This window comes from Bemisia tabaci, chromosome 4, assembly GCF_918797505.1.
Source record: "Bemisia tabaci chromosome 4, PGI_BMITA_v3".
In the NCBI taxonomy this organism is placed as follows: Eukaryota; Metazoa; Arthropoda; class Insecta; order Hemiptera; family Aleyrodidae; genus Bemisia; species Bemisia tabaci.
Window position 1 is genome coordinate 34,930,769 of NC_092796.1, and position 12,140 is coordinate 34,942,908.

A 12,140-nucleotide genomic window follows, 5' to 3' on the forward strand; every position below is an offset into this window, starting at 1 on the left:
GTTTCCGAAATTTGTGTTTGAAACCTTATTTTACACTAAAGACTAGGTTTTCGCACTCCGCATAAACGAACCGGAGGTTGAAATTAGTTGAAATTCGACTTCAAATGCGATTTTCAGGTGCGCGATCGGCAATATGGCGGATTTATTATCATACCGTTCGTAAACAACTGGTGCTTATCCCACGATTTAGCTTTAATTTTGCCATTATTCAACATTTTTTACAATCATAATTTTACTATAATTGTTGCTTAAGCACTTTTACGTGATTCCTTCAGTTATATGTGGCTTACTTATCCTTATTTAGCTAAACGTAGGACGTTATTTTCTAGTGAAGGTGTTTAGTGTCAGATGGAATCCAGGCTTATTACTGCTTTTTCAGATTATTCTTGCAACTCTAATCAACATTTTATGACTACAGAAGCAAAGCAAGCAAAGAGCTTTACAGGCTACAATTGAGTAATAGCCTTACCCACCAGTTCATCATCTGCGGAGAACTTTTTTACTGCTTCCGCACGATTTGCCTAGGATTTCAAGATAAGGCACCCTGCTTCCCTTTAAGTAGTGCACCGAATATTTTCATTTCAATCTACCGATTAAATCTAAAATCTGATCCAATCAGAGCTGCATAGCTCTTGAATTTGTGTGTTATCCGTGTACGTATTTCCTGATTGTCCTACTGGAAGTGTGACTCCAGCCACAACCGTGACCTGCTGACTTATTTCTTTGATCCAATCTCTTGTAAATGATGACTCAAATTCTGAAGCCATCATTTATTGAAACTAGTTCAAAGTTATTGCTCCAAAGTATCGTCACTCTTCTCATACTGATGCAGAAGGAAGGAGATTCTTCGGTGAGTGCTCTGTGATCCAAGATTTTCAATTTGAGATAAGAATAAGGTTTTTATTGAGGCGTGTAACAATTTTTGGTCGTTGAACCACTTGTCATAATTGAGCTTTGGCGTTAGAGATGCATCAACTGTGGAAAGTGGCTCTGCCTGTGCAAAAATATCTTGTGACAGCAGTGAATGTTAGTAAATGCGCTTTACAGATAGACTGAGAGCTCCAGATTCCAATCTACCTGAATAATTAAATTCAGAAGGATTTTTGAATTGAGTTCATATCGAATCTCAGTGGGAGAATAATATACAGTCTAAGCGAAAGAATATCAATGGTAAGGTTGGGTTTGTGTCTTAGGTTAGTGAAATGCAATGGCAGGTTCTGAAATCTTGTTTGACAGTTGCTCCTTACATGAGTCACCTTTGAAAATCAAGTTTAAGAAAAACACACATAGGTAGGCAAACAGTGGTAGGTAGCTTGCCTATTTTCTTCCTGTCTTACTCATGGACTCGGAGAGCAGTCGGAAAGAGGGGTGAGAAACAGGATTTCAGCGCGTGTCTCTGGGAATGTGGAAATTCAAAATTTGTGAAGCGTCACCAGTTTGTTGAGATTGTCACCGTCCGTTGCCTCAAGAGGATTTAGACGCTTCTGCTTCAGCGATACATTGTTAACCTATCAATATCTGCTTATTTTGATCATATCTTGAAGGATGGAATTCCCATAAGTATATCCTGATTCTTTATTTGTTTCACTACAATAATGGCAGACATACAATCTTTACGACAGCATGGAGTGAAGGTGCGGTGCTTTACTGGATTAGCACTCCTACACTTTCAATGCCTATATCTACCTATTGTAAGATCATTAGAAGCTCAATCAACAACATGATGAATTTCTGCGCCTGCCAAAATTATTTTTAACATCACTAAAAATTACCTATGGCAACTTTTCTGAACTCAGAATATAAGCTCGACCATGATTTGGAGGGTTGTTGAGATTAGGTATTCATTCAATTTTAAAGATGAACGTAAAATGATTAAACATCTACTGTCATTTTTCCAACTGTTGCTCATAAAGTCAGTAAAGGCTTTTCTAGTGAAGATGAAGCCTCCGCTTATATATTGTGGAAAAATTGAACATACACAGGATAAAAGAGTAATACCTAATAATTTATTGAATCAATTCATAGTGGAAAAATGAAGTATAGCTTGTGAAATAGAGTGTGAAATGGCGCCAACATGAAATTCAAGTTCAATCGAAAATATGCGCATAAACAGCGCCAAAATCGGAAAGTTTGATTTCCCGCGAAAGTCGGGTTACAGCGCCCGCATAAACCCGACGGAGGAAACTTGCATTACAAACTCGGGTTTCGTGAAACCCCGGTTTCGAGCCTCGCATAAACGTAGCTAATGTTTTGTGGAAATAACCTTCATGAGGACAGGAAAAATCGCAACAATTTTCCAGTGGGGATGTTAGTTAGGTTCCTTCCAAAAATTAAAATACTTAGGAGATGAGATTTTGAAACACCGCAATGTGAATATGACTGTTATGTTTAACTCTATTTCTACTCAATTCACATGTTTTGGACTGGAGAATTTACCTCCGTTTTCTTGAACTTGAACCCGGTCAATGTTTTACCTTTCCGTCCTTGTTTATCCTTACCGTACCTCCTTGCCACCAGACCAGATACTGTTATAAAAAATTTGGATTTCGAAAATGGGATTTTATGTTGGACGTTTTGCGTCGATTTCCTTAAAAATTATACCTCATTTTAATTTGAGCATGTTTATTACAGCGTCGCACAATAGCTCGAGTTAATTAGAGAGGTCGGACATGAAATTCTTGACTAATACTGGGAATTTTGCTGTTTATCTCGTCACATATTGAAGTTCAAGGGGTACTAGCAGTAGAAAATTTTACGAGGAAACCAATGGAACCACTTTTAGAACTTCAAGGTTTTGTATAAACGGAGTTATAAGCGTTTAAAGTTTCCAAATTTTGTCCGACCTCTCCTATTGACTCGATCCACTGTGCGTCGTGTCAAAAATCTTCGGTTATAGTCTACTGAACTGCGTTTGGCCTAAACTCGAGTTCCCCGAAATTCGGCGGTGGAGTGTAGGATCTTATTGATCAAAACAGCCCCTCAACCATGGAGTAATTTAAACTTACTTAGCTACGGGTCAGCTACCGACAGCCAGCGACGAACTATTCGGATTATTTTGAAAGTTCGATCTCCGTACAATGCAACGTTCCATCTTGCGTGAGAGGCATCTCGTATTTCGGAAATTTGAGACAGCAAGAATACCGCACGGTGCACTTTCAAAATTGAAGCATTCTGCCTAGTTTTAGAATGTTTAAAAAGTGTAGAAAAGCTAATGGTCGGCCGTCGTATAAAAAATCATGCTTCTTATGTGACCATACTGTTAGGATTTGAAAATGCGTAAAGAATGATTTTGTTTTTTAATTGTAAAACTTAACTCACTACTTGATCAGAGATTTTGAAACGTTGCAATGGACATATGCACTTTTCGACTTCAGTTATCGATGTCGTAATTAGTTTTAAATATTTTGAAATAAAAAAAAATCAAGGAAAGTAGAGGAGAGTTATCGGTTTAAAAAAGTGGCGGTTGAGCATTCAGAGTGAATATTCGGTATACACTGAAAAAAGAAAAGACTTTGACTCTTAATGGCATAATTATATTGCCGACGTAGACATACCGTCCACTTCAAGTTCAGTATATAGTGCTGAAGTGAAAAGCCGTAGCTTTGCCTGATCTAGTGGGCTGATTGTTGAACTTCATAGAAAAATCTTGTGAAAAAAAACTTCCACAGCAGGTCTTTTTTCAGTTTAGTTCAAATAAAACACAGCCAAAACGAATATATGAACAGGGTGTACTATTCTAAATTCCATGGGTAATTCTATCATTTTCATGAACATGAATTGAATTTTCACCGACTAAAGGTAATAGAATAGACCTCATTCTGTGCATCCCGCAACAGGTAGTGGAGGCTATTTTCATATTCACTGCAGTCCGGTTGGTATCAACGGTGATTGAAGGCGCGTGCCTCAACTTAACTCGTTCTACACGGTTTTGCAAGAATTGTGATGACTGCTTGATATCAACTTTAGCGACCTAATTGGTTGAAACCGGTGGTTGCTAAACTAATTCTAGTCTCTGATGTTAATTCAATTTGTGGTAGCGGGTGGTTGCACCGCTTCCACCAATGGAATGGCTCCATTTATCCTTCGTATATTAATTTCAGTAATCGATCCGCTGACAGACCTCAACGTGATGTGACATTTGGAAGTTTCTCCAAAGATATTTTAAAATCCAGAAATGATCTATTGATTGATTGATTGACTATTCAATCGTTCTCAAAAGTACTGAAGATCCACCTGAAACTGGATCCTCGTGATCAGGTGCGATCCTTCTTTTTTTCGGTTCAAATTTGGCAACTGGCGAAGCTGCTCAGACGTCTGCTGTACCAAGTAGGTGAAGACTAACTTTGAAAAAAGAAAATGTTTCTCGCCCAAGGCCAGTTGTTGACTTTTTTGCCAAACGGATTCCTGATTTCTTGAGTCTCTCGGAATGCCTATGTAAATCAGACGATCGGCTGGAAAAGTGCCAAAGAGCCAGCCCGACCGGCACGATCGCTGCCCGGAGCCCGGCGCACGGTGGATCCAGTCAATGTGAAAGGTCGGCCACGGAATTTTTGACTAAAACTGCAAATTTTGATGTTTATTTCGTCTCATTTTAAATATTATGGGGTGTTTCTAGAAGAAAATTTCACGAGGAAACCAGTGGAACCATTTTTAAAAACTCAAAGTTTGGTATAAACGGAGTTATGAGCTCATAAAGTTTCCAAATTTTGTCCGACCTCTCTCATTGACCTGATCCTCTGTGCGGCGGAGGCTGCAACTTTTCTCCTTTCCGTGCGCCTTTTCGTCGCTACGCTCACAGACACACACGCATGCACCATTTTAAAAATAGAAAAACCTATGACATAACTGAGCACGTGTTGGTGAACGATGACAACTTTGTAGGGGACAAATGGCGGATAAAAGGCCGTTCGCACAAACTGGTTTTCAGGGATCTCGCATAGGATGGGCTTTCGGACATTAATCGTTGTCGGCGGTGCCGTTTCGTGGTCAAAATCGTGAATTTACTGAGAAAAATTGAGGACTATTTCAATAAAGTGACCTGTAAGGCTTTCGATGCTGAAAAAATTGTGCAACTTCGCTCTTCATGACTGGTGACCTATCCAAAAGCTCTGCTTTGTATTTTACTCTTTTTTTTTTTAAAAAAAAAAACTAGTTTTTTTAAATGTTTTAAAATACCTAATTCATGTTTTTAAGAAGAAACTAGCCATCTTGAAATTTTAACACGTATTCTCCAATCACCATGCAATATTGGCATGAAGGTAGGTGAAGCACCTCGTCGTTTCGCCTTCAACTTTCGAGGTAGGTCAGAGAACATACTCCGATCGGCAACAGTTATCTTTTCGAGGGTTTTTGAGGTTTTTTTTTCTGCAAATCTTATCTTGCGGTAGTTATCGTCATAGCGATTCTAAAAACTCTACTTTTCTATTCATGGCCTCATGATTGATAGTAAATATATAATAAACGCAAAATTTTCATTTTATGATAAACGTTCCGTTTTGTCTCCGTTCAGAGGGACACTTTCCCTACCTTTGCCTGCGCAAAATTTACCACCCTCTTTTCATGCCAATGTGCATGTATTAAAGACACAATCTGAGGCTCTGCTGACAGGGTATTCAAACCCACAACCAGTTGGTCCCGATACTGACGCAATAACCATCATCAATCCTACCCTGGCACTCAGAGCTTGTTCGGAATGACTGAAATACCGAGCTACCGAGAGCAACTAAAAATAAATCACGCCTAGTGGGAGGAAAAAATGTTAAATAGAAATTCGAGAGGTTTTTTCTGTTTACTTTGCATATTATTTTAATGGCAATTCAGACACGGTGGAAAATGTCTTATAGTATGGAAAAAATGTTGGCAATGTCAATGATCTCGAAGACCGGACGACGACGCAACGAGGGCGTTAAAGTGGGCTCATGACGTCGCCTCTTTGACGTAAGGGCGTATCTCTATTTCCACATGAGCCCCAGAAAGCATATAGTTGTGCGGAGGACAGGACTCAAATGGAAATGAGTTTCGTCCGAGGGGTGACGATGAGAGGTAATTTGCATGTATACTGTATATAGTCGGGTTAATTTCTTGAAATCTGTCCTCTCTTCGTTAAAAAAAATTACTGATTTTATTCTGCAGGTGCAACCCTTGGGCGTATATGCGCAAGTCTTGTTCGTGATTGGTTCAAATAAAGTTTCACGTTCAATTAAATGAAAGGATTAAACATTTTTATGACTGCGTATTTACAGAAGAAAAGAAATAGTTCAGTTAAAAAAACAAGTGCTCAGAAAAGCTTTTTTTGACCTGAAGTTCAAAACTTTTTGAAATAGTTCCTACGCGTTGAAAATTTTACTTTTTAGAATTATTACCGTAAAAGCTTACTTTAGTTTTGAATATCAGTCGCATGAAGAGGGTAGGACGTTGAATTTCCATATGTTTTTTCCAAAGACGGATAAAAATGGCGAATTTGCTCATACTTTTTCTGTGCGTAATTATGAGTGTAAACTTGACTGTATTGTCCTTTGAATGTCATTGCATCATATAATTGAGACATACGAAGACGAAAATTAACTGCCAACTTTTTGCGTACAGTTAAATTACAGCAGATGCATCGAAAAATTCGTCGTTTTTAGCTGTCTTGGGGGTAAACTGTGGGAATACGTAACTTCTGATACCAAATACTACCCTTCCTCATCATACATTACAACTTCAAAACTGAGCCAAGGTATTAGTTTGATGGTAAATAGAAAAGCAAACTTTGCCTCATGGAATTTTTATTTTTACTTTTGAAGTTTTTTGCCAATTTTAGGGCCAAGAAAGGCCAATTGTTCAAGGCCAAACGCCATGTGTTCTAAATTTGCAACACAGAGATTTGACGAATTTTAATTAAAGGTTTGTTAAGATTAACAAGTTTAATGTGCCTGTATCAAAAAGTCTTAATTAAGCAGTCAGAAAGAGTTTCAAAGTGTTTTCAAAATGAAAAAGCTTCACTATAAATTGCTCGGTTTTGGCGGAATTCGAGTCCCAGAATTTCAACCATTCCCTTGAAAAGTAAGAATTTCGTCTTTCCTTAAGGACCTCACTTTCATTTCCTCATCAGTTTTACAACACTCATAGTTCGTACTGAATAATGACTCATTTCTCTCGTTTGTTTATAGGTGATCCCACAGTTTTTGGAAATTTGGGGCCTGCCCAAGAAGCTGTAGACGCTGTGATAAAAAGTGCAGCATCATATGGACATAACGGATACACGGCCTCTACAGGTACTTATTTCAAACATTCGACCTCCGCAGTTCCATATTTTCAGCTATCCTCAGACTTTAAGCATTTACGGGATCCGCTATCATCGGCCGCAGTATAAGTCTCTAAAAAATGAGCCAAATCTAATTTCACAAAAAAGTCCCGAACGCGTCTGTAAGAGGTGTCTGGAACTTAGAAAGTTAAGAAAATAAAATAAAAAAAGTTACGCGCAAAATAATTTATAGATTTACTGACACTGAATGCATTCGAGTTCTTAAAAGTAGCAATGCAATTTACTCAGAAGCTTTCCTTGTTTGTCATAATTTCTATTTCATTTTCCACCCTTATACTCGACGCCAATGTCGCGGGGTACGATACGGTGTCATGCTTAATACGCTTTATTTCGTACTTGCGTTTCTCAGATGTTTCTCCGTCTTTTGTTTTTTATTTAATTACATTTCGCTTTGTCGTGTCAACTTATTTACCTTGTCAAGCGCGTTTGCTGCACCGATGCCTCGAGCAGTCATCTGCGTTGATGCTCTGAATTTAAAACGTCACAAACATGTTTTCTCGCGGCACCGCGTTGCGTTGGGTCGTCTGATTTCGAGAAGAAAACACTCGTTGGTGATTGTATATACATATCAAATGATGACGTAGGCATGCGGAATCACTGCGTAGCAATCCATGCATCCGGGCGATTCGTTGTATTTGTTACTTTTCATTTAATTGCTCCTTAACATATTCAAATTTTATAAATGGATTACATAAGGAACCAATATTTCTGGCTCTTCCATAAAAGTACGTATCTGCTCGGGAAATCAATGGCATATGTGTTGTTTGTAAAATGAACCGGAAATTGTGGTTCCTTATTTCAAAATGTATGCGATTAAATGATATATTAATGCGGGGTTTTGCGAATGATATAGCCATAATTTTACATTAGTTGAATGAATTTTGATAAGATTTGTTTCTTCAACCGGTAGATAGGCAACACACAGAAATTATTTTACGGTGTAATTGCAATTTCGCGCGATTGGTGCGACGTGGGAATCTGCAGATATTTACCAGAAAAAAACATTTTATCTGACAAAAATTCTTGTCTCGATTATGTAACAGTTGGTAGTTGTTTTGTTCAACTTGGGGCAAGGTATTCCAACATAAAATTAATCAAACCCATGCCTTCAAACGGCTTTTAAGTTGAATCCTCCTCAGAATAGATAAGATTCTTCCCAAAATGATCAACGTAGGAAGATGCCTAACTGTTTAATGGCATTCAACTGTGATTCTATCGGAGCGATATTGAAACAACTTTACCTAAAAATGAACTCCCTCAAATTACATCTCAGTATTTTTTCTGGCACCGGCTGTCAGTTTCAATCAGATCATCAATACAGTAGCGTGGCGTGGTTTGCGAGGTATCGATTGACCTGCCATTTGAACCTATGGAAAGGATCGATCAACAGGGTGTTCGCAACGAACATCGATTATTTACCATGGCTTCCAGTAGGGAAACATCGATAATTGATCATTCACGCCTCCTCACTGCATCAATAATTTAGAAATTTAGTTTTAGTCGACGAGAGAAGATTCTCCTCTCGATGGTCATAATGACATTCTTGATATGTGTATCGATATATTTTCTGATACCCATTAGTTGGCCTCATGCAGTCACTACACTGTCAGGTTTTTGGAATGCTGACAATACTGAGATAATTATATGTATCTTACCTCTCTTACTTTATTAGTTCTTTTCATAATATTGTACATGTTTGTTATCTTAGGTAACATGAAAGCAAGGGAAGCCGTTGCTCAGTACAGCTCAACCGATGAGTATACAGTGAAACCAGAGGTAAGTCGATGTTTAAGTTTCCGCTCCGGTTTTGAGTCATTGCTGCTCACGGAGTGCATGTACACTGGGTATGTTCCGATTATCGAGTAGTAATCGTTTAATCGAGCCCTTAATAAAAGATTAAATTAATCGAATAACAGTTATTCGTCTAATCGATTGTTGGTTTACGATTAATCAGAAACTTGAGGTCATGTTAAAAACGCTGTTCCGCGCTAGAGACTGTTACATGCAAGCAATTTTCGTTGTTAAACTGGGCCTTTTCGTAAATGATCGATTATTTCATTGCCGATTAATCGATTATTTTGTTGCCGATTGATCGCTTGATTGGTTAGTTACATGATCCGGTCACCGATTATTCGATTTTTTCAATAATCGAACATGCCTAGTGTACCCGGAAGTATATAGGGCTTCTACCTTTGGTTAGTTTAAAATTTTAGAAAAATAGGTTTCTCTTCCATTTACAGACCCATTTGTGAAGTTTTAAATTCCTCATATTTCAAGACAACGACTTAATAACTGTTGTATTACTGCATATCAGTCCTTCATGAAGCTTCAGGTGGCTTGTCCCAGATTCTGGGCGTGATAAACCTGGCTTGCGATATATCGCATCGGGTCCGTAAAAAACTCTGCAGTAGATTTACTTTTTAGCCAAAAGGATGATGGCATTGATGGCCCCTGTGCATAAGCCTGAAGAGTCACACTCAACCGAAAATATTTCAAAATGTAGAAAAACGAAAGCGGGGGTTTTCTTAGAAAAAACATGTTGCATTCGATAAAAAGGTCGATAACTATATAGAATGCAACTTTTTTTGGTCCTAAAGAATTCTGTTTTCATTTCTCTGAATTTTGAAATTTTTTTTTGGTTGAGACGGATTTTTTAGGTTTATGCGTAGGAGCTACCGTCCTATTTTTGGCTAAATAGTCAAAATCTGCAGAGATTTTTTACTCAATCGACGCTTTACATCACACGCTAGTTCAACCAAGCCAAAAACCCGGGACAAATGGACGGAGTTAAACAGAAAGGAACCAAGCCACATCGGGATCGAACCGAGAAAAAGAGGTTTAAAGTTTGGCTCCTGCATGAGACTCAATGTAAAAGATAACCTTCAAGTTCACTTTCTGCAAATTTGCTCCAACAAAAACTTAGAATTATTGGCGATAGAGAATAGAGCAGTGGTTGAGTTCAAAACCGCTCATAACTCAATTTTTTCCAAGATGTGGGTTGGTTCCTTTCTGCTTAACTCAGTCCAAATCATCTTAACAAGAATCACCAAAAATATTTTCAAATTATTGGAAACTATGCATGCCTGAACTGAGTTTTTTTCAGGTTTTTTAAATTTTTCTCCTTAAAAAATAGGTCGTATTGGACTAATCAAACAAACGATTCAATATCCACAATGTAGCGTAGCCTCAAATCAAGATTGCTTTTCCTTCTTATTTGACAGGACGTGATAATATGCAGCGGATGTTCAGGAGCTCTAGATCTTTGTATCACTGCTTTGGCGAATCCGGGAGACACCATCCTCGTCCCAAGACCAGGGTTTTCCATCTACCGGACCCAAGCAGAAGGACTTGGCATCAAAATTAGATCCTACAATTTACTGGTTAGTGGAATCTATTGAAGTTCCACCCCATCCAATAAAATATGATCTGATTCAACTTCTAAATTGAAGCATTCTTAAAATTATTTGTACTGTTTCAACTAAACGCGACGTGAGTCCTTCGCTTCCAAACTTTAATCCTAAAACCCTGCAGAAGCACTACAGTTACGTGACTTATATGCAGTCTCGAGTATAAGCAGGAATTCAGCCTACGTTTCATTGCGCGATTGAAGTATAATTTTCAGCAAAACTAAGGCATTCGCATTATTTTCTAAAAAATAAACGCGGTCGCATTAATTTTCTAAAAATCCAACGTCCGCGCAGTCAATTCCCCGCAAATTTGACCCTTTCGTAGAAATTTTTCAAAAATTCAAACCTTCGGCTGTAATTTTTTAAAAAATTCAACACTTATGCTGTAATTTTTCAAAAATGCAGCGCTTTCCACTAATTTTTACCGAATATCAACATCCCTGTCATAGTTTTTCGTAAAAATCAGTGCGTTGAGCATTCACTCTATAGAATCAAAACGGATTTTTCTATTCATGCAACCGAACTTCTATCATTACTTATTTCAACCTCATTATACGGTTATACGAACCGAACATTCGGTAATACGAACTGAAAGTTGGGGTTGACGAACCGAATCGTTGCGATGATATAGAACATGACGTTTTCCTTCATTTTGTAGATATAAAATTTTAACTTCTCGGAAGTAAAAGTAATTATGCCACGCGTTTTGCCCCATCCAACTTTTCTACTCTGCGTTAAAGTCTCTGAGTCAGCGGAAAAGACACCATGCTCCTTTTCATTGTTGTAGATATGCAAGAAAGATTTGTTGCCTCATAATTGTGACCCTAGCTGTGAAAAGGGACCTTATCCTCCGGAGGGAAATTTCTAAAACTTGGAACTTCACGCGAGAAACGATCGCGGGAAGCGCCTGCAATACTGTTGGAATACTTCAAGCATTACGCCGTTTCCTGAAAAAGCCTCGTTCTCGGCTCTTGAGGAAAGGAGCTGTCTGAAAAACGACTATGATTACGACCCATAGAGACAGGTCTATGTTAATGACAGTCTCTCCAGTAAAATGAAAAATAAACGATCAGTATTCATCCACAAAACCGCGAGAGGCGCGTACCATGGTTTAGTTTATACGACTTCCTTAAGATCGGACGAAATATTAAAAGTTCTTCCCAACTCAGTCCGATTTTTCCTCATTCCTTTGGTGTCTGCGTGTACCACCCAATTAAACACAATCCAATTCGACAAGAATAAATACCGTTTGGGGCTGTACACCCAAGTGACAGCTCCACTGATAAACCAGGAGACAAATGACTGGGAGCCCGACTGAATCAAGAGGAGCGATTGCTCAATGGACGCAAATGGTCTCTCTCGTTCTTCTTGTCTCCAAACTGGACTCTCTTCTTCATTCTTGACCGTGGCGTTTAACATCTGTGCTG

General features: G+C 38.4%; 1 protein-coding gene across 2 annotated transcripts in view; it reads left to right on the forward strand.

The window, feature by feature from the left end:
* The window catches only part of Tat (Tyrosine aminotransferase), an 80,851-nt gene that overhangs the window by 60,206 nt on the left and 8,505 nt on the right, over positions 1 to 12,140 (forward strand). For both annotated transcript variants that reach the window (XM_072299749.1, XM_019053734.2), the window contains 3 exons: positions 7,152 to 7,256; positions 9,015 to 9,082; positions 10,528 to 10,686. In XM_072299749.1, coding sequence (XP_072155850.1) covers positions 7,152 to 7,256; positions 9,015 to 9,082; positions 10,528 to 10,686 — 332 coding nt within the window. The remainder of the gene's footprint in view (positions 1 to 7,151; positions 7,257 to 9,014; positions 9,083 to 10,527; positions 10,687 to 12,140) is intronic.